This window comes from Perca fluviatilis, chromosome 11, assembly GCF_010015445.1.
Source record: "Perca fluviatilis chromosome 11, GENO_Pfluv_1.0, whole genome shotgun sequence".
Classification (NCBI taxonomy): domain Eukaryota; kingdom Metazoa; phylum Chordata; class Actinopteri; order Perciformes; family Percidae; genus Perca; species Perca fluviatilis.
The window spans coordinates 26,652,255-26,679,542 of record NC_053122.1 but is presented as its reverse complement, the minus strand read 5'-3'; the positions used below and the strand labels follow the sequence as shown (position 1 = coordinate 26,679,542).

General features: G+C 40.8%; 3 protein-coding genes across 4 annotated transcripts in view; 2 read left to right on the top strand and 1 right to left on the bottom strand.

The window, feature by feature from the left end:
- The window catches only part of LOC120568933 (neurocan core protein-like), a 41,403-nt gene extending 35,893 nt beyond the window's left edge, over positions 1-5,510 (top strand). For both annotated transcript variants that reach the window (XM_039816685.1, XM_039816684.1), the window contains exons 16-20: positions 1,269-1,375; positions 1,778-1,860; positions 2,387-2,531; positions 3,644-3,826; positions 5,113-5,510. In XM_039816685.1, the coding sequence (XP_039672619.1) occupies positions 1,269-1,375; positions 1,778-1,860; positions 2,387-2,531; positions 3,644-3,826; positions 5,113-5,231 (637 nt within the window). In that variant the 3' untranslated portion in view covers positions 5,232-5,510. The remainder of the gene's footprint in view (positions 1-1,268; positions 1,376-1,777; positions 1,861-2,386; positions 2,532-3,643; positions 3,827-5,112) is intronic.
- Positions 5,511-7,284: 1,774 nt separating this feature from the next.
- zgc:85843 (uncharacterized protein LOC405880 homolog) lies at positions 7,285-13,039 on the bottom strand. Its single transcript, XM_039815839.1, has 10 exons — positions 12,575-13,039; positions 11,271-11,374; positions 11,086-11,183; positions 10,870-10,973; positions 10,706-10,788; positions 10,503-10,627; positions 10,013-10,114; positions 9,814-9,906; positions 9,599-9,718; positions 7,285-9,508 (listed from the first exon to the last, which is right to left on the bottom strand). The coding sequence occupies exons 1-10, from the start codon at positions 12,664-12,666 to the stop codon at positions 9,299-9,301; spliced, it is 1,131 nt and encodes a 376-aa protein (XP_039671773.1). The 5' UTR covers positions 12,667-13,039; the 3' UTR covers positions 7,285-9,298.
- A 13,545-nt stretch (positions 13,040-26,584) lies between these two features.
- The window catches only part of LOC120567967 (myomegalin-like), a 48,098-nt gene continuing 47,394 nt past the window's right edge, over positions 26,585-27,288 (top strand). The window contains exon 1 of the mRNA XM_039815104.1: positions 26,585-26,794. Within this exon, the coding sequence (XP_039671038.1) occupies positions 26,745-26,794 (50 nt within the window). The 5' untranslated portion in view covers positions 26,585-26,744. The remainder of the gene's footprint in view (positions 26,795-27,288) is intronic.

The window sequence follows — 27,288 nt, the reverse complement described above, 5'->3', positions numbered from 1 at the left end:
ATGAAGAATATGCTCATACGCAAATACAATAGGCTACAATAAAGCCAATGTTCACATTAAATTCACAAGTTGCTGACCCGTATTGACGAACTCATAACCCAAGAAACATTGCAAATATCATTTAACACTTTGCATTACAAAGTTCACTTGAATAACTGAGAATGTCACTTAAAGTGATGGTTCGGAGTAATTTACCCTAGTGTCCTTTGCACCATGACCTCGAGCCAAACACCCCCCCAGAAGCTTTTTTCACCTGGGTCTAACATTGGGCGAGTTAGCGTAGAGTAGCGTTAGCCGCTGAATAGCTTAGCGCGGGGCTAATGGACCCACGTTTGTATCTCTTAAATGACCCCACTAATAATGCCCGAAATGATACCAAAGGTCTACACTAGTATATATAGGTTATGCACTCATAAAACGATGGATTGGAAAGTTTGTAAGTACACCAGAAGTTTATGTAAATAACACTTGCCTGCTGGCTTCTGCTCTCTGCTGTTGTTGTTGCTGCTGTGAGACGAGTGCTTAGGGACGTCTACAAATTACAACACCGAAAACTTATTTTTTAAAGTAAGTGCTGTAATATAACTAGCAGGAGACAAGTAATAATTGAGGTAAGTTTGGAGACATTAACTTATTTAATCATTAAATTAATACATATTTTTGTTGTATCTCTTTTCGGTGTAGTAATTTGTAGACAGCCCTAAGCGTTTTATGAGTGCATAACCTATTTGTACTAGTGTAGACCTTTGGTATCATTTCGGGCATTATTAGTGGGGTCATTTACGAGATACAAACGTGGGTCCATTAGCCCCTGCGCTAAGCTATTCAGCGGCTAACGCTACTCTACGCTACTCTACGCTAACTCGCCCAATGTTAGACCCAGGTGAAAAAAGCTTCTGGGGGGGTGTTTGGCTCGAGGTCATGGTGCAAAGGACCCTAGGGTAAATTACTCCGAACCATCACATTAAAGATTTCATACCTCGCATATACGTTCAAAATGTAATCAGAAACGAAGATATGCACATAAGCTTCAAGTAAACAGTGAGAAAAATTTTGGGTTTATATGCTGTGTAGTGCATGTTGTGTATGTTTTATGTTTTACTGGCTGAAATCTGTTATTTGTTTTGCAGCTTACCCCTGTTCCGTGTGATTTCAAAATAAAAGTCTCTTAAACTATGGTCACTTACACCGTACCATTTAAACTTGTCTTGCTGCGGTATGTATAAAATACGTATTTTCATTTCCACTTTCACTGCGTTGTCCCACAGGTACTTCACCCACAGACACACCTGGGAGGACGCAGAGAAAGACTGCAGGGAGCACAGTGCCCACCTCAGTAGCGTCATCTCGGCTACTGAGCAGGAGTTTATCAATGGTATGTGTGTATTTCTGTCATAAACAAACCTACACTTAACACACTTGTACAAATAACCAACACAAAAGACAGAAATTCAATGAATGTCTCTGAATGTACCGAAATGTTTGTATATTCATAAGGAAAAGATATAATATAAAAGACGAGGTGCTGTGTTAACTTATTTCCATAGTCTTCCTGATTTGTTAATTCACTGTATGGTGCATGGAAGAGAAAGCAAGACGAGGGAGGAAGCCACACATAAAATAATGCACAAATGAAAACAGACAGAAATAGACAAAACAAGAGCGAGAAGAACTGGTTTTAAACCGATTTGAGATATGTATCAGTGAGTCAGTTTAAGTCCGTGTGGATATCAGAGTTTTTACAAAAGGAACATGTTGTACTGTTGTTTTTTTACAGGTCTGGGTCATGATAACGCCTGGATCGGTCTGAATGACCGCACGGTGGAGGAAGACTTTCAGTGGACTGATAGCAACGATCTGGTCAGTGATCACTTTTAAATTGAGCTACTACGTGAGGATCTCAAACTCCAGTCTTAAGTCCCTAAACTCTTCAAATCTAAAGTTTTTGTTTGTATTGACCTCAGTTATTATTGATTTAAGGTTGTATACTCAAAAACCATCGATCAGATTTGATAGACAGCAGCCTTCCAACATCAGCAGACAGATCTATGATTCCAATGTTGCTCGATCCTAAAATGGGCAGAAGTTCTGTAAACCAGTGAGAAGAACAAATAAATCTCTTGTTCTTACAAAGTTTTGTATTCATTAAGGACCCATTGCTCATAGAAAGAAATCGTCTTCAAATCTTTTCTTTTTAGCATTTTAATTAAAACTGTGTCCCCATTCATGTGCAAGATCTCGTGTTATCTTGCAAATGGCATTCATCTGAAAGGTTTTCATCTTTGCTTTTAGCGAGAGAGAAGATTGTAGAGTCACAGTCTGCTGTCACAGGTGCTGACAAATGAAAGCAACTGCAGCTGGATTCTGTTGTTTCGCTGTTGTGCAGGTATACGAGAACTGGAGGGAGAGCCAGCCGGATAACTTCTTTGCAGGAGGGGAGGACTGCGTGGTCACGATTGCCCATGAGGACGGCAAGTGGAACGACGTGCCCTGCAACTACAACCTGCCCTACATCTGCAAGAAAGGCACAGGTACTGTAATACCGCTGGACCCACTGTAACCAAACAGCACAGCAAACGTGAATATATGAACAGTAACTTGTTTTGTCACATTCAGGTCCGGTGTGACTTTCTCATCAAATCAAGGCTAAATCAATTCATCGGGAGATATTTTTGCTGTCTTCCAAACAATCGGCTGCTTGTGTGTTATTGCTGACCAGCTGGCCACCTGTTAGTCATCGTTGATCATCGTCACTTCTTGTGCTCTTTATGCAGAAAAGATTCAGCGGTTGGTCAGACTTCGGTAGCAGTTTTGCATCACTTTTTCTCAATTAAAGGTCACTGGGCAGATGCTCAAAAAAATTGACGATAAACACAAACTAAAGTGAAAGTGGTGATTCAGTCTCAAACCGGTATTGATTTCATGAGAGCAATATCAATCTCAATCTTCCTCTTATTGCTGTCTCTCTCTCTCTCTCTCTCTCTCTCTCTCCTCTGGGCTCACTTATGCTTGTCAAGAGAGCAGAACCGTTAGTTGCAGTTATTGCCAATTACTGCCTTGCCTTGACTCAACTGACCTGAATGTGAATGCAGCGAGAGCTTGTAGGATGCAAAGAAAAGCTAAAGACTGGGGACAGACACGGTGGAGAAACGGAGGACGGTCAGGAGGAGTTAGAAAAGGAAGGACAAAAATGGAGGAGGACCTGGAGAAAGAGGATTAAGTAGTTTAAGGGTGTTTGTTTGTCAAGCTGTGGTCTCATGGCTCTGTGGTTTGGCTGTACTCCCTGCCTACTGCAGAGACCCATTACCTCCTTCTGGCCACACCACAAATCACACTCAGATACAGCAACAAGGCTGCCATCTAGAGGCACAACACACCTGCAATATTGAATTTGATTCAAACCAAACTCTATGTCTCTCGACACTCTCTTTTGCCATAGTAAGAGTATTCATACTTAACCGATGCTTAATAAGTGGAAGTTAACACTATTATATTGGGTATTTTTTGGTTATATTGACTCATACAATTTTTGACTATTGGCAACATATACATCTCTGGATTAATGTGAAATAGATACTGGATATATACCAACCTTTATCTGTACTGTATGATTGATGTGGTTTGATTTAATTGTTTTTGGCAGTGTTGTGTGGGACCCCGCCCGCGGTGGAGAACGCCCATTTGATAGGTCGGCGGAGATCCCACTATGACATCCATGCAGTGGTACGCTACCAGTGCTCTGAGGGCTTCTTCCAGCGTCACATCCCCACCGCTCGCTGCCGGGCCGACGGGAGCTGGGAGAGACCCAGGATCATCTGCACAAAGTGTGAGTGTCTATCTCAAAGCTTTATCATGTGTCATGTATGTAAAGGCTCTCTTATACCAACTGGTTAGAGGTTAAAGATTAACTGGTATTAGTTTTTTTTTTTTTTTTTTATCAATTGTAATCAATTTCTGAGTCATCTGATGACCTTTTACTCCCATGTGATTGTGTCTTTTGTGTATTGTTGTCCTGCCCTGTCCCCCAGTTCCCTCAATTCCAAACCCTCTGCCAGATTGTCATTGTAAATCTTACAATTTGTTTTTTTTTTTAATTGGATTTCCTGGTTACATATAGCCTAGTTTCTGATCTTTTGTATTTTGATGCTCATATTCAGAGCAACTTACAATACAGTTAGTGCAGGAGTAAAATAGGATTCATTCCTTTTAACCACTGAAATTACAACAAACTCAACGTAAGAAGTCGATTGAAGGCAAACTAGGGGTGCCCCTGTGGCCTGGGGGTTAGGGCACCAACCATGAGCCACAACGTCCCTGGTTCATGTCCAGCTGTCGGCTGATTAGCAACAAGAAATTGCAGTGGAAAAACAGCGAGATATGTTTGAGTGTCACCTTCACATTAGTCTATATCGATGACATTCCACTTCCGGAAAAGTTCAGGTGCCGCCAGGAATTCTGCCGGACTTCCCTCATTTTCAGCCGGATGTCCCTCACCTTCCGCTGTGTTTGTGTTGTCTGCAGGGTAAAGTCAGACCGCTAGCTAGATCATCTGTCATAGATTTCTGTTGCACGACTTAAACAACTTTTGAACGTATGTTCCACCAAAACAAGTTCCTTCCCGAGGTTATTTTGCAGAGGCACCGTCATTGCGTCCGGCGTTTAGCGCCGCCCAAGACGATTGTGATGCCAGTAAACCAGAGGACATTTTTCTGCTGCTGTATGAACCAGCCAGACCATCCTCCGCAGCACTGTGGAGGAAGGTCTGGCAATGCAAGACTACCTTTACATAGTTTGCCACTACATATATTGGCCACAATTCTTAAAAAAATAAATAAATAAATAATGGAAATATGTTTTTAGTTATGTGTTCATGTTAAAAAAAAGATTATTATTATTATTGGATTTTAAAACTCTGATTTTCATACCAGCATCAGCCTCAAAAGTCCAGTATCAGTCGATCTTTTGTATAAATGTATGGTCCCTTAAAGTATTTCTAAGTTAACAGAAGGAATATGTTAAGGAAGTGCAAAGAAAGAAAGAACTTGATGACAGCTGTGTATCTACTACAGTATACGTTCAACATAAAACCCATTTTTCTCCCTCTACTTTCAGCCCGGCGGTCACACCGGTACCGACGCCACCATCACAATCAGCACAACGAACGTCGCGGCCACAGGAGACACGGAGGAGAGGGACACAAGGCCAGACAGGACGCACACAGCTACTACTGAACCAAATAATATCACATCTGCAAAGCCTAGGTGCTAACCATGGCCCATAAAGAGAGACAGTAGTTCAGATCACCCGCCCCACTACTTTTTCCTGCTTCTAACCATGCTCCGTTTGGCTTTATTCCTCCTGATTATTACGGTTTTCTTACTCTAACATACAGTTTATCTCCATAACCCCTATCTCTGAGTTTGGGTGTTTGGAAAATTCTTTTTGTTTTCACCCTGCTTCCTTTAACCAAGGTCCATGCGAACACTAACTATAACACTAACTCTTGATCCCCACCTAACATTATCATTATCAGTACAGTAAATCTGTAAAGTCTGTTTTGTTCTACTGACATGCTTTTTTCTAATATTTGCTATGTTTTTGTGTTATGTTACTATTTATTATGAATTGTTTGCTAGTGAATATGCTTTCTTTTTTTACTTATACTTCAAAAAGCCGATGTAACATCATTTTTCTACAGTATACCGGTATATAAGTCCAACAATGAACAATAAACTAAAATAATCATTTGATTGCCTCTAATCTCTGTATTGTATTTGTGGTGTTTGTTAATGGCTGATCCCTGATCAAAAGCTGGACCTTGTCTAATGAAATAGACCGCCCCCCCCTTACTCATAAGCACTCTCAGCTAATGAATATGTCCCACTGAAATAGATAGTGTGGATGGGATTATACTTTCTTGAGATAACCACTTGATTGTATCTGAATTGCTAAATACTTTCAATCTTTGCACGGCTATATTTACATGATGGGTAGAATGTCACATTTATTTTGTCTTTGGTCCCTTTGATATTTGATCGGTCATCCACTTTTTTGGTGTTCTTATGACTTTTTGTCCTGCTGTTGTATTCCATTCTTAATAAATCGAAAAAATGAACAACAACATTTCTGATTGTTTTTTTTGTTTTTTTATTCAAGCTAAAAGCTTTGGGGGACATTAAACGTCACCGTCAGCTTAGTAGGTTTATAGACTGACGTTAGCTTAACTACTAAAGATTATCTTACTGAACAAAACGTGTAACATTTGTGTGTCACAGATCTTATTTTCTGCAATAATCCAAAATCAAATTGGGGGGGCAGGAATTTTTGAGGGGTGGCAACATATGGCAGACGTATATATACTGAATTTAATCACAGTTTGATGAGAAATATGTGTATGTACACACTACAAAAGGGCACAGGCTGCAATTTACAAACACATACAGACAATCTTAATCTCATGCAATCAATGTCTTGCAAAACAGTTTTTGACTGACTGCAGTCGGACATTGGAGATTTGCGCTCGTAAATGGTCAAATTGGCCATAACTTTTAATTCGTTGCTGCCAACTGGGGTGGCAGCAGGGGTGGCAAGGCTTTCTTTTAGGGTGGCATTTGCCACCCTATGCCACCCTGGTAGATCCGCCCCTGTCCCACAGTATGAATTATAACTTTTTCTCTAGAGCGGCATATTGGTTCATACTTACAAAACTAACATTCCTATTAGTCTCAGCTAGCTAGCTAGCTTACGTTTAGTGCTGTTTAGTACATGTTAGCAACCTCACATACTAAACCAATATGGTGAACATGGTAAATCTTAGCATTCGTTGGGAGCATGTTAGCATGCTGACATTAGCATTTAGCACCCCCATGCCTAAGTAGCCTTACTTAGAGCCGCTAGCATGACTGTATACTCGAGTTTAGTTTTACTGTAGTGTGTACAGATCCTATAATCCATTACTTTCAGACAGGAAAGTGCTGTGGTGTTTAGAGATTGTTTCTTTCGTGTCACCTTGGCACCCCAGGAGATGGAACTCGATCAAACCTTTTTATGTTGGCTTTATCTTTCTGAGCTTTGCTGCTCACTACTGTATATTGCACTACACAGCGAGCAATAGTTTGATCCTGTTGTGTTCACAAGGCAATTTCCTCATCTCTGTTGTGTCTGTGAGCAGAATATTTTAAGAGAGAAGGATGGCCAACCAGGTGAGTGGAACATAAAAGACTGTTTGCCAGAAAATAAAAATAAAAACCCTGCTGCGAAAATAACCATTCAATTTTCTTCTGGTGAATTACAGTTTGATTTTAATCTGATACGGAAGTTCAACCACAGAAATATATCTATCATTCTTCACTTCTATCTAAACTGGATTTAATTAGGGCCATAGTGAGGATTTTTAAGCAGCAGTGTGTAGAATTTAGGGGATATTCGCAGAAATGTAATAAATTATTAATATTTTTTTCTTTGTTTCCATTAGTGTATAATACCCTGAAACTAAGAACTATGTTTTCATTATCTTAGAATGGGTCCTCTTCCATGGAGCCTGCCATGTTGCACTGCCATGTTTCTACAGTAGCCCAGAACGGACAAACCAAACACCAGCTCTACAGAGGGCCTTCCTGAAAGCTACGGTACGTGCTCCTGCACACTTGGATTATTATTATAACAGGGTTATTTAGTTAATTGCAATCTGGAACCTCATCGCTATATGCCACTTAATCCTACACACTCGTCTTTAAGTCCAGGAAACCCTTTTGGCCCTGTATGGGAGTCATGAATAATTCCCTAAAATCTTCTGTTTGGAATATGTTTTTATTTTATGTATAATAAAACAAAATTGGTGTACATTTGTATTCATTTGAAACCACTTGCATGTGGCCTAAAAATGATGATTTTCTTTTACTTTTCTCTCCTCTACCATGACTACATTCTATTGGGTGTTAAATTGGGTGTTAAATGCAATCAACCAAAAGCATCAAATTTCAGGTCACTGCATCTAAAAACATTGGTATCCTCCATTTTAAAAAAACACTGTGTAACTTTTAAATATAAAAGATGATCTTCAGCCCACAACTGATGAGAAAAGGGCAACCATGTTGATCCACCATGAGAGAATTACACGGACAGCTGATTCACGTGTAATACATTATGTTTGCTGTTGTGGCTCACCTAAATCCAGGGTTCAGCTCTTATCAGTTTGCCAACTGCAGCAGAGTTAACTGGGCCAGCGGTTCACCTCACAGGACACAATGACTGCTAACCGGAGACAATATTGACATCTGAAGAGATAATCCTCCAGCAAACTGCTCGGTTTCATGATCAACTTCTTTTTTTTTTTTAGACACTACCAGCCAATACCTGGCTCTAATAATCTGTATCCCGTGAATACAAAAACAAGCCCAATTCAGTGCTCCATTTCTTTTTACTGTACAAAATAAAGTGGAACATAAAAACATGGAAAACCACTCTAAGATGCAGTCAGAATTATAGTGGAATCATTTATCATCATATCATATCATATCAATCATTTAAGTCACTTAAAATACACTAAATCTCAGGTTTCAGCTTCTCTAATGTGAGGAGTTTTTTTTTTCAATCATCAGCTTTTGGAAATTATGATGGACATTTTTCATTATTTTCTAGACCAAATGATTAAACAATTAATAAGAATGTAATTGTTGGTTGCTGCCCCGGTAATGAAAGTCATCAAATATTTGACACAATATAGGACACCAGGTTGAGTTTTTCCTTCATCAAATTCTCCATTTGAATAGCATCTGCTATTATCTAACTTATCATCAACTCTTATTCAGCATTTTAAGCATTCAGCGAGTCTTCTTCTTATATTCACAGTTTTTAAACTGAATTTTAGATCAGTAAAAACAAACTTCCAGCTGTGGAGTTGTGGTGTGGATTTCTGCATACAAAAAGATGCATAATGCTGACTGTTACTCTCCAGTAGTGTGTTGCCAAACTGTATGATCCAGGTTAATAGTCTTAGTTTGGGAAGATACCAACTAGGAATCTGCATGAGTCACCCGAAAGCTGATCACAGTCCTCAACACCATCAACAGCCTTCTTATCAGGTTCCAATAGTCCATGCAGGGAGTGCTGCTGCTGCTGCGCGAGGTGACTGATTTTAAACAGTTGATTCAGAGAGTAACATTTTTTAAGATTTCATCTGAGTTTGAAGTTGATAAAGTGTGTTTAATGCAGTTTGTTTGCCAAAGAGAGTCCCCAGAAAACATTAGCCTTGTCACAGCGTGAAGTATTCCTCAACAGTCCGTGGCTGGTGTGTGGTCTAGTTTTTCTTCTTCTCGTTGCTGGTCTGTCCCTCGGGAACAGGTTTCAGAAAATAAGCGGGGTTGTTGCGGCAGCGCAGGGCCAGCAGAGCCGGCACAGCAGCCAGCAGCACATTGAGGGTGATAACAGGCCACCATTTGTCTGCTGGGACTCGGTACGTGAAGGGAGTGCGAGAGTGCAGAGATGCTCCGATATGGCACCACTGGGTCTGAGAGAACAGCAGGAGGAAGTAAGCTGTACACTGTATTTATCTTTTTCAAGGAATATTAATTAAAGCAACAATAATAACCACAGTTACCTGAGCCATGGCCCCAGCAAAGAAGACGGTCCAGTCCAACATCCAGCTGCATCCAGGTGTTTTCAGACCATAGGTGAAGACAGTCAGCAGGGGCAGAGCATAGAAAAAATACACCAGCATCTGCAGGAATGGCGCAACAAAAAGATCGCTTATCATTTTGAACAAGAATATACAGAACATTTGAATTTATCCGGTGTATTTTTCTCCGGACTGACTGTAACTCTTGGAAAGCCAACTGGGTCTTTGAGGTAGGGCTCGTACTGGTAGACATAGGTGAAACAGGCGTCCAGAGGACAGTCCAGCACCACCTGGAGCAGAGCAGGAGGAGACAGTTATGGTATCCATACTACACATGTGACCTCATGTCTCCGTGAGTTCAGCAGTAATACTGGACAGATAAATAGTTCTACTCACAAAGCCTCTGAAAACAGAGAAGGCCATTGCTCCGAGTAACAGAAGAGACAGAAGCAGGTCAACAGGTCGAGACAGCAATCCTTTCTTCTGCTCGGCTATAATCTAGTCGACACAGGAAAAATCTCAGTACCGAACATTCAATACCTTCAATTACTTTAAAGGGTCAACAAAGCCTGACCAATAGGCAGATTTGCACAGGCTGCATTTGTATGCATATTTTTATGTCTTAATGTTTAAAATGTATTTGCAATTTTATAGTATTTATCATAACAACTTCTGATGAAATTCTGTTATTTTGCATTCACGGGTCATGAGAAATGAAAAAGTCTGCTTCACAATTTTTATTTGTTTTCTCTTTGCCTTTTCTTACTGTAAAAATGTTCCTCCTCCGACAATAGCTCAAATTAAACAATCTTAAAAGAAAAAAAGGTTGGACACCACTTTTCTAGATATACAGAATATTGTAAATGTCTCATCTGCCGAGATTTACCTTGTCTGCTGTTATGACTGGCATCTCTCTGGGTCGGCTAAAGAGCAGCGAGGCCGCCCAGAAAGGCACCAAGAAGAATGGGACGTTCCTCCAAAAGGCTGGTTGAATGTTAGACCCGTATTTACCTGCACAGACGAGACATCAGTAATAGAAACAGATGCAAACGGCACAGGTGCTGCGATGAATCAATAGGTAGCTCTTACCAATAGCCACTCCTGGGATGTGAACAATTTGATGGCCGATGGAGGAGCCGGCCCACAGCAGCCCCAGGCTACGATAGGACTTCCTGCATGGACAGAAAATCCATCATTAGAGGACTCACTGAACACATAGCGGACTGGTTTCTGATGGTGACGTCACAGCTTACCCTTTGAACATGCGGTGGATGATGGTGAGGAAGAGGAGCAAGTGAACGATGCCATCCCAGTAAGACATCATCACAGCGTAGGCGGTTCTTAGATGAGGCTCACCCTGAACAGACGGCATGAGGAATTTTGACTTTTGACATAGAAACGTCTGAAATCCAAAAGGATCATTGGGACAGAGAGGGTGAAGGTTAAGCTCTGTGGTGGTGTCCTCTTACCGTCTTTAGGTAGAAGGCCATGAAGCCAGAGATGAACCCATCCTGCTCTAAAGCATTGGTCAGACCCACCATGCAGGTGAAGGAAAACCCTGCAAATACTGGACAGACACATAGACGCACAATCAAAAAAAACACCATTTCACAAAACAAACAAAAAGTCAAAGTGTGTGTTTGTCTAGTTGTACCATAGAATAAGGGGTCCACTTTCTTCTGGTTTTGAACAGTGAGGAGGAGGAGAAGAATAACAAGTCCCAGGACGACCATTCCCATTCCCAGGATAGGAAGAGGTCTGAGGAATAACGGGGAGAGTCCATACATCAATTTACAAACTGTGCTTTGGAAAATGATCTTTCATTTTATGACATTCATTAATCGAGTGATTACTCAATTAATCGAGAAAATAATCAGCAGATTAGTCGAAAATGAAAATAGTTGTTGGTTGTTAGTTGCAGCCCCGATCATAAATAAAAAAAATCTGAAAAAAGTAGGTTAGAAATAAAAGGTTTATAGGTTGTAGACAACCCTAGACACCATTTCATTCCTCCATTTTATTTTTTAGAAATGAAGAAATTCTCACAAGGGCCCAAACTCCCCCTACTCTAATTTAGACATCAAATTCACAGACCTTTCATTAACTTTGAGGTTTTCTTTGGTGAAATTAAAATTCTCAGTTTTGTTTTACAAGTAATGCTGGTCAAGAAGAAAAGAAAATGTAGGGTTGTATATCTTTTTTTAATTATAAAGCAGGCTGAGGTGCTACATAAATAATGTGAAACTAGATTGTGATTCCCAACTCTACTAGGTAGAAAGTGCCGCTACGGTGGCTTTACAGTCATTCCCCGGCTGCAGTGACGGTACAGAGAAGATGTGGAAGTCCCAGAAACGTTGACCAATCAGAGCAGACTGGGCTTTTTTGGGAGGGGGCCTTAAAGACACAATCACTAAAAAGTGTTTTAGACCAAGGGAGGTATATTCAGACAGACAGTACAAGAAAAAGTATGTTTTTCGAACATTAAATCATGTAAACATTTCTAGTAGAAACACAAAATACAAGTATGAACCTGACAACGAGCCTGATATGGGACCCTTAAAAGTGCAGCTCTATGGATCAATAGCATTGATCTTGGGACCAACAAGGAACACTGATGAATGTGTGTGATATTGTTACATTTTAAAAGCCTCACACTCAAGGCAATCAAATAATTTACTACATTTAGGCCTAATTTTAAAAGTGCATTACATGTTCCTTAAATTCACAAATGTAATCCTAAGGCTTAAGTGAATCTTGTTTCCTGTGTTGGCTTAAAGACTCCCAACAGTAACTTTAAACGAGGTTACCTCGGGATAAACACGCCCTCGCTAAACCTCCTCTCCCCTCTCCCGCTTTATACCCCAAATATCAGCGGCTTTAAACAGAGCCTCCATACGGTAGCCTACAGCAGGCCAAGATGAGAGTTAAATTATCAGAGAGTACATGATGCACACTTACTCCTGAAGTGCAGGGATGTTGTTCATGGCCTTCAAAACTCCAGGAGCCGAGAGAGAAAGGATTAACACGCAGACGTCCACCGGAGGCCTCATTGTTAAAAACGAATTGTTTGACCTCTTTTTTTTTAGAAAGAAATGTCCAGATCGAAATATTATCTGCTAAACACGCTTGGTTGTGAAGCGAGGCATGTTAGAAGCCAGCGTCCTCTCCACTGCCACCGAGGGACGGAGGTCATTAAAGTGTGTCACCCCGTTGCCTTTTGATCTGTGATGACACAACACTGCTGCTCCAATACGTCTGCTATCTAGTAGGTCTCAAAGTTCAACTCAGTAATCACGTCTACTGATTGAAACTTTAAAGGGAGAGCCGTGCAAAGTGCAGAAAATGGACTTCTGGATCGCGCGTAATGCGTAAAATACGCATTTGTCCTTTGTGAAAACAAGCACTTTGGTATTCCTGGCTGCAACTGATTACAGTTCAACTATCTGCTGTGCGAGGAAAACCAAACCATCGTCCACCATTCAGTGTATGCTTGTACAGACTGCCATCTGGTGGAAGAACTTAACTTTCTTTCCTTGATGCTCTTTTTCAAACACTGATTTTCACCTTTTTGCTTTTGCTTTCTAATTTCATCCAGTTTATGAATTCTAGGTACATGAGATGAGTCTGTGGTGAAAAGATAATATCATGCTGCACATGCTGAAGTGTTAGTCTGTGCTCCTGTGGCCCCTGGGGTCTGATTAAGGAGCCATCTGTCCCGTTTGTTGTCAGATTAAGAACTCCTCTGTCTGATGTCTCCAGTCTTGATTAGTTTGTGGATTATATCAGAGAGAACATGAAGTTCAGAACAAAGATTATGTATTTTTTTTTTTTCCTCCCAAGTCACTGGGGTTGTTTAAATCATCATTGTAATTTAGCAGTTTCTTTACATATTTAGTTATATTGTCTCATAGCACTCAAGTGCATTATATGCGTGACGCAACAACATCTTATGGATGGACATTTCTAAAGCAGGTCTACATCTAATGCAACGTTATCTTCTGTAACAAAGCGGCTGAAGAGGATTATGCTGCTGCTGCTGCTGCTTCCACAGAAACGTAGCAGCCAGTGGAAAGAGAGAGTCAAGAGGGGTGGGGAGTCCAGTGTAGAATCGGACAGAGAACATACATACAACCCTTCACCCACACAGCAGACACTCAAGTTTTTTGAGGTGACACAGATTCTTGAAGAGTCTGATGCAATGCTGCACCCTTTAATCATCGGCATTATTACCGTAAACACCTCTCTAACAGTGGTCTACTGGGCCTTTGTCCTGAGCGATGTCTACTACAAGTGGCTGTCGGAGGCAGAAGACAAACCCAAGAAGTCGGTCACCCCGGCCTGAGGGAGTCACAGTCAATATGGACTGACTGAATTACTGGGTGTTTTGTTCTCTTTTTTTTTGTGCTTAGTACTAGTGAGCAAGAGCAGTTCAGCTTGTAGTGCTTTCTGTGAGTCTGATTTTGGCTTTCTGTTTTACCTGGAGAGGACTTGGAAACCATACTTTAAATGTTTTACTGAACTGAATGGATCCTGCAAGTTAATAAGAAAGGAGTCCTTCTTACAGGTAACTTATCTAAATGCATCTCAAACTTTCGCTCAGGAAAATACATTGAATTTCACGTGTTATTATCTGCGATTTTTCTGCTAGTCATATTTGTGGCTTACAGTGTGAATTAGCTGTTGAAACTGTCAACAGGTATTTCAGGTGATGCTTAATGAACTCCCTGCTGACTCAGTTAAAAGGTTATCCCGGTGACATTGGCATGTGTCATGCAAATCCTGTCATGGATTATTGTACAACATCTTGATACTGACACATACAGTCTGGTTCTCCTGACAGCCTCATCCTGGGACACACTCAGAGACCTCACGATGCTTTTTCATTACATCCATTCTTCCGCTTAGTCTCTTTTTTCCCCCCTGGTTCCTTCTTTACGGGAAGACTTGGTTTTCAATTAAGTTTTTCATCTTTTTAAACCTTTCAGCTTTTCTACACAGCATGACACACGTCTTCTACTGGGGTCTGCACCCAGTCTCTTGGTTCATCCTCTTTGCGAATATTGCCATCAGCATCATAGAATGGCAATTTCTCATGTCTCAGTTTTGCAAAGTTCCAGAGCCACCAAAAGAAGATGAATCTAAAGCTTAAAGAAACTTCTGAGAGAGTAGAAAAGCTTATTATTGTTGGATTACCTGCGCACTTAATCATTGATGGTGGGTTGGTTTTTTGGTTAGCTGTGATCGAGCAGCCACCACGGTAAGCCTTTTTGGATTTGCATGACTAACTTTCTGCCATGTGTTTGTTGTTATTTGCAGAGCCATCTGCGTATACGACACACACGCCAATTTGGAACTCCGTTCATTCACAAGTCAAAGAAAAGAACTGAGGGGCCGTTTCAAGTCTTGATTATGAGGTAAGGTGTCACAAAACAGTTATCCCAATTCATATGAATCTTTCATAAGTTGCAGTTTTCCTACCCTTGGGCATATTCATTGGTCACATTTTGAAATATCGCCATCTGCTCTGTTATTAAGCAAGAAAGGAGGCATGAAAATAAAGTGTCATATCAGTGAATTATGTGACAGGACATTTATAGAATATAAGACGTGGACCTGCTGTGCTTAGGATGAATTCAAAGCGTGGGATATTCATAAAGTGATACCAGTTTAAACCCAGGAGAAATTGGGTTTACTGAAATGTGTGTGTGTGTGTGTGTGTGTGTGTGTGTGTGTGTGTGTGTGTGTGTGTGTGTGTGTGTGTGTGTGTGTGTGTGTGTATGTATAAATATAGACTATATACATGGAGGGTATTAAGCCTCTTTGCGGTATTACTGTCCACCTCTCCGTGCTCGTATCTCTAATCCCTACAGATGGAAAGCTGATATTGCTCTGTGACAGACTCAATCCTATTAACTCTGTCTGTCCTATATTCACCTCCCGTGCGTCTCACACTCCTGGCTCCCCTGGAAATTTGACCGAGGGCCCCTCTCCAAAACACTAGAAGGAGGAATGCTGGGATTTAAGTCTAGACAAAAGATTAGGAGAGTTGGCACACTTAGGGTATCACATTTTTCTTGTCTAGTGAAGTACATTTTGGGAGCTGTCACTCCCAAGAAACCATGTTCTCATTTTTGAACTATCTTGACATTCCCAGCTGTCACCAATCATGCCATTCTTAATATAAAATATAAAAGTGTTTAATATCTTCTTTTTACTCTCTCCCTCTTCGTCTGTGATGCACCTTTTACACCCGTTTCCCAAGTTTTACAGTGCAGTGAAGGAGCTCGGATCTGCAACAAATCACACAAAGAAGCAGTCCCCTTGAACAGACCATCCTATAAAGACCGTATCCCTTTGTCAAAACCATCTCTAGCAAAGCAACTGAAAAACCATGAACCAACAACCGGTTGTGTCCCTAAACGCGTCAGGAGGAGCTCTGCTTTTGAACCTCACACAGCTGGTGTTTGAGCACCGACAGCTCCTCCAGCTGTCCAGGAGGAAGGAGGAGGAGGAGGCCTACTTCGTGGACTACATACCACCGGCCAGAGATGCTATACATCTGCCGCGCAGTGTAGTCTATGTCCTAGTCGGGGTTGCGTTGGTTTTAGTGGCCACGTACGCCATAGTGGGACATCTGATTAAAGATCTGTTGCATGACCTAGCAGGTAACCCCTGGCTGGTGTTCACCTTCTCATCTCTCCGGTGTCTTTGAGTTCCTTTGTCCTCCCTGAGCTCTTGGGCCATGGCTGCATCAGTGTTTTGTCTTTCCCTTCTTTCCCCTCTTGGCTGACCGTGTTGTTGTTTGATGACTCTCCTTCGCATTCACTGTGAGGTTTGTGTGCACAGGCCAACCTTCCCAACAGTTTCCTTCTTATACCATTAAGGTAATTGCCCAAAACTGATTCAAATTTGAGTGAATAACTGCTGCTAAAGTAACACTTTTAAAGGGGCACTCTGCTGATTTTCTATTGCAATTCCACAATATTGGGAGGCCAAGATATCCAGACTTTTAGTCCCTAAAACCCTGGATCCTACATTTCACATGATGCAACTCAAAAGCATCTTTAATTTGCCCTCCCCTACCTGGTAAATGCCCATTTATTTCAAACTCATGTCGATGTTTGTAACACACCCTGATGACATCATCAGGGTTAATATTGTTTTATTTTTTTACTCTAGAGAGCTTCCTCCAGGGCCACAGAAAAACTATATAACTTATTTTCCAGGCTCCATGACAAGTAATCTGAATTTATGTAACTTACGTATATGTATAAATGGTGCTGTGCCCCTTCAAAAGACACTTAGAAGTCACAGAAAATCATTTAATTTCATTCTCACATGTTTTGGTTCTCATCTGTTTCTTCTCACAGACTGGATTCTTGGCCCTAAACCAGTGGAGGATGATTCAGAGGAAGGGAGAGCAGAAATAGAAGAAGAGCGGCGAGTGAGCGTTTACAGTACGATGGAGAAAGACCGGCTGAAGATGGAGAAGGAAAAGGACGGGCCGCTGCCCGGTTTCTACCGGGGAGATGAGGGCCGCGGTCGTCCATCCACCCCTCCTCCACTGAGAAGCGCCATCACTTCATCATACCCCGGAGAAAAAAGGATGTCTGCTCATAGTGTGAGCTTCGCCTGCCCCATGACCCCGTATGCCACTTCCCTTTGAGTTGTCACTCTGTCACAGCTGTAGTTCAGATCAGTTTTTGTCGCATATCTCCTTCCAGTCAACAATGTTGTGACTTTGCTGTAGTGATGCATGCATAAGCTAAAGCATTTTAGTTCAATATAAAACAATGTGCTCAACACTTGTAGTTTGTACTCATAAGAAACAAATGCTTACTTTTGATTACTTACTAAAAATGGATGTAAACATGGTTCATTCAATATACATTCCACTATATCGTTGTTTGCTGCCCATCAATTTCTCATGCGAAAAGTATGTAAGCTATCTTCAAAGATGTTGATGTGAGATGTAAAAAATACATTTTCTTTCAATAACTGCCATTTAAAATCCAAAGATTGTGTAACTCGATCAAATATGTATAACTTTCATGACAAAGTGTAGCAAAATTGCATATGAATTGCCATTTTTGTGCATTTTCCTCACCGACCTGTCAAACTGCAATAATAACCGCAGTTTTTCCCCTTACATCGCATTCTGTATATTGCTGTGAAGACAAACATGTCGGTGTGATCTGTTCTGGTGTTGGACTAAGCTTCTCTCCATTAAACAACTGAATAATATAAGAGTGACGTTTGTCTTGTCTGTGTCCTTTAATCCATCTTACCTTCCTCTAATACCTGGTTATCTCAGGGCCAGTGACCTTATTTGTCAATGCCAAGGATTACTGTACATTAGTCATATTAAATACTGTTCGATAATGATGTATGCAGAAGAAGAACATATAGATAGATACATTTATAGTAAGACACATAGGTACAATAATAGACTGTACTTTAAAAGGAATTTTCTTAACAAGGTTACAAAGGTAGCTAGTTGGATAGATCTGTATGCTCTTCTATATGCATCAGGTAAATTCTCTCTTACTCATTAGGAAACTGTGCTCGCTGCATTTTTCCTCTGACCTTGTCTGCCTGTAGCTGCAGCAGCTAATCTAGTTTCCATCTGCGTAGCTCCACAAACAGACAGAGAAGAAGGGGTTTGTACAGCGGCAACGAAATGAAAAACTTTTCAGGGTGAGAGACATAGTTGTACTTTTAATTGAAGTCTTCTTACGTGCTTAGTGTTGCCAGGGATGTGAAGACACCCAGTGAAACTGGAGGATCGTTGCCTGCTTCCTTGCTGTAGCTAGAAGTTTGTATCCACGTTCTGGTTGCTTTGTAAGTATAATGCATGGTTCATTGTGTTACATTATGTGAAGCAAATGAGTGATTTCCTCCTGATCTTTTTGTGATTTGCATACAAAGATCTGTTGAAACCTTTGTGCCAGCTTCTTTCCATACAGCGATGACTCTGAGATATTAAGTGGATTCTCAGGCTGACAACAGCTTTGGAGACTCGATGGAGGTGACCGAGGACAGTTTAAGTGTTCGTTACAGGGAAGGCGATGGGACGGTGTTGTTCGAGAGCTACGTACCCCCCTCTCGGGATGCTGTCCACCTGCCTACCTACGTCATCTACCTGATCATCGCAGTCTTTGTCGTGCTTGGTGTTCTTTATGCCATCATCGGTCACCTCATCACAGACCTCCTCCATGACTTTGCAGGTTTGTAACTGTACTGTAGATCAGAGATCTTCAACAGGGGGTCCAGGACCCATAGGGGCTCCTCTGGGTTGCTGCAGGGGGGGGGGCACCAAATTATTGTTAGAAAATAAATGAATAATGAAATATGTCTGAAAATATACATTAACATGAATTCAACATAGTGTTGGTAAAGATACATCTTTTTTTAAATTTACACAACATTGATGATAGGCTTACTGGCCTATATGTAGATATCTATAAAGTAGCCATCCACACATATAGTCAAGCTTAAGGAGTCGCTATGCCACATGTTAACATTAAAGCATGATGTATAAATATATATTTTAACAATTATTTAACTAGCTTAGTATTTTATGCACCATAAAATGGTATGTGTGAAGGCTCTAGGCCGGCCCACACGTTATTGTAGGCCCACGTTATTGTAATATGCAATAACGTGTGTGTAAGGGGTCTCTGCTCCATCTCTTTTTCAGCTGAGGGGTCAAAATGCTGACGACCCTGCTGTAGATCCTTCTTAAGCCAGAAGATACTAAAAGTGTCTGATCTGCTCTTAAATATCATCACTCACAGCATTTCTCTCTCTCTCCACTCTGTTCCCTCTTCCCTCTCTTTCTGTTTTTTTTGTTTTTTTCAGACTGGGTGTTTGGGGAGCAGCCTGAGGAAGTGGTTGTGAACTATTGTGAGGCCAAGGATAAGTTCATGGCAGACTGGTACCCAGAAACCTCCCCTGAACTGGAGGCGTTGGCCCGGGCCGAGGAGAACAAGATGATTGACAGGGACTTGATGAAAGCCCCAGCCATCTGGATCATCTCTGCAGAGCCTCGGCTGAGCAAGTCGGGAACCCGCGTGGTCTTTGAGAGGACTTAGGAATTAGATTAGAGACTCTTTAACTGATGTAGAACTGGTGTATCTGGTGTGATTGTACTGAGACGACTGAGAAGTGAAGTGAATGGCTGTAACGAAGCATTGCTGTGGAAGGCTGGAGATGTGTTGGGATGTTGTAGACACAGGAGGGTAGCTCTGGTGCTGAATGCTTGAGTGCACAGTGGTCTTATGAGGACATCTAGTGTCTATTGAGGCCATTGCAGCTAAATCGCAGCACTACACAGAAACCACATTGCACAGAAATATCAGTACAAGTTTGTTGGTCAGAGATTACATTTTTTTTTTAAAAGCAACAAAATATAATGCCTTAAGTCATCTCTGCTAAAGATTGCTTCAAAAGCTTAAGATTGTATTACTTTTTTCTGTAAATTACTGATGAGAGAGACGATGTAGATTAGGGTTGGGCGGTATCCCAATTTTGATACCGTCAAACCTCCTCCCTATTTTACCGCGTATTAACGAGACTAATTAAAAATTATGACGTAAGGCTCAGACGGTGTCACCAAACTGTTGGCTTGTGCACCGTTCGGAAACTGAATACCAAACACTTATACTGAAACAATAATAACATAACAACAACTACTACTAAAAAACTACTTTCTCCTCCACACTGTCACGTGATGACAACCACACATAATTACATAAATTATATATAATATTTAATCCTTGTCTCCTATATAAGTGCATTGCATTTTTTTTAATGACGGTATTGAAACTGATACTGTTGCTATTTTTAAGACCCCGCGGTATACCGTATTACTGTATTACCGCCCAACCCTAATGTAGATATGTATGTCTCCTCTGTTGTGCGTCTATGAGAGGTGTCAATCACTGAGGTTGCAGATAATTTTAATAAACACAAGTGGAAACAAATGTCCTCAGGCCATTGAATGTTTCACTTTAATGGATATCTGAAAAAAAGCTCTATGCTCAGCAGAAGAACTGGAGTTGTATACACAACCAAAACTGTCAACACTCGGATTGACTCAGTAATCATACTGGATATTATGGAGAAAAAAAAGAATCAAGGGGGGGAAATATGGTGCATAAAATAACAGCAGTCCAACTTGCTGTCAAACATGAATTTGTGAATTTCAGAATATCCATGATAAGAAAGTGTTTCAAAATACCACAAATAAAGCTTAACATGTGTTTAGTTAGGAAGACTATCTTATGTTACTCACTCATTCTCATCCCCTTCGCTCTTTCTCTTCTCCTGCTTCCCCTCATCAGATGATAGGTGCGTTTACCCTTTTTTAGTTCAGGGGTCTTCAACGTTTTTTTTAGGCCAAGGACCATTAGCCGAAAGAGAGACGGCGCAAGGGTCCCCCCCACTACATATTGTATAAAATTGAGTTGCATATTAAACTGGGCCTACAATAACATATAGGTGACCTAAAGCCTTTACACATACCTTTTTGTAGTGCATACAATACTAAGCTATTAAAAAAAGTATTGACATTTATATATTTATACATCATGTTTTAATTATTTAATTAAACATACATGCAGCACAGTGAATCCCTAGCTTAAGTGTATCTGTGGATGGCTACCTTACTTACAGGCCAATAAGCCTGTCATCAATGTTGTGTAAATTAAAAAGAAAAAAAATAGGACGATTCATCTTTGCTAATAATATGTTGGACTCATGTTTATGTATATTTTCAGACATAACTTTTGAACTTTTTTTAATCATTTTTTAAAACAATAACTTGGGGGGCCCCTGCAGTAACTCTGAGGACCCCCTAAGTAGGCATGGGTAGGATACCGGTTTCAAGGTATACCGCAGTTTGAAAACCACTAAAATGTTCTGTCATAGCGTTCCTAAGGTATGAGCTGTTTTCTATGAGTCTTAAAGGACAGAAAGTGCAGTTTAGAAATCCCTCTCCCTACTAGTGTGCAGTGTGTTTACAAATTAAATACATTGTGTTCAATGAAAAAAAAGAAAAGTTTTTTACCCAGACATTTCAAAAATAATACATTTATAGCTGTAATTGCAACGCCGTAATATCGTGAAACCGTGATATTTTTGCTGAAGGTTATCATTCAGAATCTCATACCGGCCGATGCCTACCCCTTAGGGCTCCTGCACACTGCCTGAGTGGCGTGAGCGTGTCAGCTGCGTGGCGTGTCCGTTTTTATTTCCGCTCCCATGTCAGAGCTTGCACACTGCCTGCGTGACACGCACGTCTTAGGCGCGGCTCGAGCCGTGCCGAAAACGCAACGCGACACGCAAGCGTGTGGGAAGCGTTTCCAGGCAAAATGTCATTTTGACACAAATACATTTAATAAATGACATGTTGATGTTTGAAAGTCTCTAAGTTTTGACATAAATGCAGATATAAATGTAATAAAAAAAAAAAAATGATTATCAATTTTCAAATTTTGCACCTGTCAAAACAGAACGAAATATTCTTTAGTCTATTTTGCCATCAATACTGCCAAGGTTGTCTTTGCTGTAATCAAATCATATACAGTATTTGTGTTAAACAAGTTGAAGAACACGCGATTATTTCATTTTCTCAATGGGAAACATACATGTGTACAGACAAGGCTAGCAGCAGCAGCAGCACCGCGTCAGACACGTTTCTGGTGTGTAAAGACATAAAAAACGCCACGCAGCCGCGACGCAACTGAAACGCAACAGAAACGCCAAGCTCACGCCACGCAGGCAGGGTGCAGGAGCCCTAAGGGTCCCGAACCCCCTGTTGAAGATCTCTGCTTTAGTTAAACCAGTCAGATTTAGCCACAATTTCTACCAGCCAATCACATCTTTGGCTGTCATTATTTAAATATTCTCCTCTCTGTTGCTGTCAGCTCTCATTTCAGCGTGAATCGTTGCGACCCTCCTCCACCCCGTTTGCCTCCAGTTCCTCATTTTTGGAACCAAGGTCTCCTCTTCTCCTTCATCCAGATCTCAGCATCCTCTTCATTCATCACCATCACCACCATCACCACCACCACCAGCGTCTAGACTCAATCGGGGGTATCCTACTCACGGCTTCTCGACCGCTTTAAAATATAATGATGTCACCATGGAATTTGATGACGTCACAATGGGGGGGGGGGTCTAATCACCATGTTCTCATTTATCATTTTTATTGTGCACATGCCAATAAATAATTGTTCACTCAAAACTGATGTCTCTCCTGATTGAAATAAAGCTGTAACAGTGTGTAAACAGATGCAACATGTTTGTAAAAATGACGTGTACATTTTGAAATTCTGTAAAAAGAAAATGTGTAGCCTACATCCTTCATCTTACAAAGTCAATAACGACTGATTGAAGCAACCCTGATTAATTCAGTTGAAAATAAATACCAGAGGCGCTGTGAGTAGGTTATGGGATTAAAATGGTCTGCAATCACAGTCTTTTGTTTAAAGTCACAAAGAACACACATTTTACATTCAGAAGCAGTTCATATCAGCGTAGAGTGTATTATTTGTTGATGTCTGAATCATTTGGTTATGTAAATGCTCATATCAATGCAAGACTGTACTGTGAACTACGAAGTATTACACAAAGTACAAAATACTAGGAACTTGTAGACTGGCACTCAAATTGTGCAGTAGAAGGTGACAGTTTGGTTGTTGAGTTTACACTTTCAGTTCCAACTGGCTGGATTTCCAACTCAATTCATCACTTTAACCATGAACAATATCTTGCCCTTATCTTAAACCCTAACACTAAAGGGTCAGTTCACCCAAATGAAACACATTCTCATTTACCCATGTATCAACAAGTATCTGGATGTACTTATACATACAATCGGAGAGTCGCCTTATAGTTTGTCTTCCATCTTTAGCCTAATTATAGCCCAAGCATCAGTCTTCAGCAATTCTGTGTTCACAAGGGTCAAAGCTTGGGTTGTTCAAACTTTGCAGCACAAATGGAGTGTAGTACCACCACTCCAGGAGAGGGCGCCATGGTAAAATGTCTCCACAAGCCATATGCAATCACAAGTTCGACACTGTCCAAGGCTATTAAATGGAGGCTTGGACACAGTCTTCGACCCTATGGGACCTATATGGTATGGCACATGAACAATGTAACTGGAGTGTGCATCAGTAAACTGTACTAAACCGTACTTGATGTTTTTTTTTTTTTTTTACAGCTAAATACTCCATAAAATACAGACAAGACTGAAATAGTTGTAGTTGTTCTTAAAAGTCGGAGAAGGAAAATGTATTCACACCTGGCATCGCTGTCTCTTAAATACAGTGAGCGAGTCAGAAACCTTGGCATTATTTTGGATACTGATCTTAATTTTGAAAATCACATGAATAAGAAGAACAAAAGAAATGCTAACAGTCACTTCCTCAGTGAGGCTTCTTCTGAGTTGGATGATTCAAACTCATTCAAAATGCAGCAGCCAGAGTCCTTACACATACTGTACACGTACACATTAACATATTTATTACTCCGGTACTGAAATCATAGCATTGGCTCCTGGTACAATACAGACTCACCTTCCAAATCCTGCTAATAGTCTATAAAGCATTTAATGGTTTAACTCCTCAGTACATCTCTGACTTGCTCACTGATTACAACCACATCGGGGCCTCACCAGGCAGAGGTCTCCAAGATGTACCCAGAATTAGATCCAGGTCCGGTGAGGAGCCTTCAGTTACTGTGTCCTGCTCTCTGGAACAAGCTGCCTGATGACCTGAGATCCATCACAACTGTGTCCACATTCAAAAGCCAACTCAAAACGTTCCTATTCTCTAAGGATTTTTTTATATTAAACTGCATAATTATATTTGTTGTTTATGCATCATATATTTCTTATATTTTCTATTTCAGTGTAAAGCACGTTGAGTTTATGTGTAATGAAATGTGCTATATAAATCAAATTGCCTTTGTCATTGCCAGCCAATGAGCTATTGAGCCTTTCGGCAAGTGCATACAATATTTTACTGTGCATGTGTTGTACCCCAATACTGGTTTGTTTTTGTTTGTTTTGTTTGTTTGTTTTTTTGGGGGGGGGGCTTTTCCATTTATTTGATAGTGACGGTGGATAGACAGGAGAGGTGGGAAAGAGATGGGGGATGACACGCAGCAAAGGGCCGCAAGTTGGATTCAAACCCGGGACTCAGCCTACTTGGGGCGTACGCTCTTACTGGGTGAGCTAGAGGTCGCCCCGTACCCCAATACTGTTAAGGAAGCTCTGGAACCTTTTCAGGCTGATGTGAATGTGGTTTTAGAAGTGTCAACCAACCAACTAAACTTCCAGTAAAGAAGTACATGTGAAACAGACCTTCTAAGCTTTGATATTTTTGGTCTTTTATTACCTCAGACTAATGATTCTTCATCCTTTAGGCTTGTGTGTGTTGCCACAGGCACAGCCTAAGAACTATAGCTCTACTCCTCCAAAGCTGTGTGTGTTGCATCTGTTTTATTCTGAAGGGCACACTGGTTCTGTTGCCTCTAACAAGATTACCAAAGCTGTGGTCCTACTGCTAAAGCGAACAATGACATAATCCTATGAACTTTGTCCCTTTTTTCCGAGCAGGACCCCTGGGCCACTTTCTTCATAAGATAAAGACAATCAGCTGCCAATAGTCTGCAACCACAGTCTTTAGTTTAAAGTCACAAAGAACGCACATTTTACATTCAGAGGCACTTCATATCAGCGTAGAGTGTATTATTTGTGCAATGCAATTTGATATACATAACAGCTGATTGGGATCTCACAGAACATTTGAGTGTACAAATTAGTGGGTTTTTTTCAGCTGAAAAGTGTCTGGATACTACCATGTCAGGTCATATAAAATCCAGGTAACCATATCAACAGTTATGTGCTGTAAGACCAGAGCTGTCTTTAGGCCTATATATAACGGTTTAATATTCGGTCTCAGTAAGTGCCCTGAAAACAGAATTGTGGTTCTTTTGTTTTGGAAAAATCAACTCCAGAGAAGGGTGTATCGGGTGTTGAAACAGTTTTCCAAGCATGTTACAATACTTCTGTTAAAATTAGAAACTAGAGGAAAGATCATATCACAGATTAAAATGATCTACAACCTACAGTACAAGGCTTTCTGTTTGCAGTTAGAACAAATGTTATTTCTCTGATTTTGAATGGTGTACTTGTAAAATGGTGTGTACAATTTTGCTAGCCTACTTTATAGGCTACTTGTACTCTATTACATTTCAAATGTAAATATTTGATCATTGTACAATCCATATAATAATGATAATAACACAAGTCTGTGAGGGGCCAATTTTCTGCATAATGAGTATATTTATTTATTAGCGGAGTAGCACAAGTATATTTTTTCAGATACTATTTTACATATAAGTAAGATGTACATACATGACTTGTTATGGAGTAGTATGGTATTGCGCCTGAAAAGCTACTTCTTCCATCACTGCTGGTTAGATTGCATTATTTATTATTTGTACATATCGGAATAATGTATTTAACTAATGACAAGTAGAATGCACTATAAAAATGTACATTTGACAAAGAACTCAAACAAATTCAGTCTATGTATCCATGAAGGGCACTACAATAAGTCAGTGCAGGCCATATATGTGCTGTATATAGAGCAGGACTGCATAATAACTGTTGTTATATCTCAGTGTAAACTGCAGGCTATAGGCTAAATGGTGCCTTGAAAACATGGTTGTGTTGCTTTTATTTTTATTTTGTAAAAAAAAATCTGCTATCTTCAGGTTAACCAGGACAGGTTCAGATCATTATTTTTAAGACTTTATCCTTAGAGCCTTTTTACTTTTGAAACAGCGTTCCTCTCAGCTCATCTGGCGGTGGGCTGGTTGAACAGCAGGGGCTCTGCTCTGTGGGATGGGGCGCTGCTTTCATTTCTCAGGGCGCGCATCCACACACACACACCCCCTCCAAACCTGAGCGGTGTGCGGTGCGTCGACCGCGCACATTACACGTTGACATATGTTCCTGTGTGGTTGTATTTTCTCCTAAAACGAATAATGGACGGGTGATTTGAAGGCAGCGGCTTACCGGCATGGATGCCCGTTGACTGAAGGAACAGCCTATATGGATTGGAGCTCATCGCCGCCGGAGCAAATCTGGGGAGAGTCTGAGAGGTGAGGCGGTGTTTGGCTGATTGTGTGCGGGGGGGGACACCGCAGCGGAAGAATACAGCGCGCATTGGCTATTTTCACAAAACACGACCCGGGTTTATAAACCGTGGTTTGAGCGAATTTAAAACCCCTTTTGGGTTGCAATGCTGTTATTTTTCTATCATGTATTGTTTTCAGTCTCCCATCATAAAGCAGTCGTACATCCTCGGTGTAGCCTAATAAAGGCCGTATGGCTGTATCACATACAGTAGCCATCTGCATGCTTTATGGATCGGTGGATAAAGCTATTATAAGGCCGCTGGCGATACAAATTTGGACTTTGATTGTCATAATGCACCGGATGTGTGTATTTCCCCCCCCCCCCCAATATGCCCATACTTATTATAGGCTAAACATTTCTGATGAAATATATGGATAAGGACAGTTGGATCAGGAGGCTAATTTTGGCCTACTTTGCACAAATGAACTTACATTGCGATACAGTAGCAAATATTTAA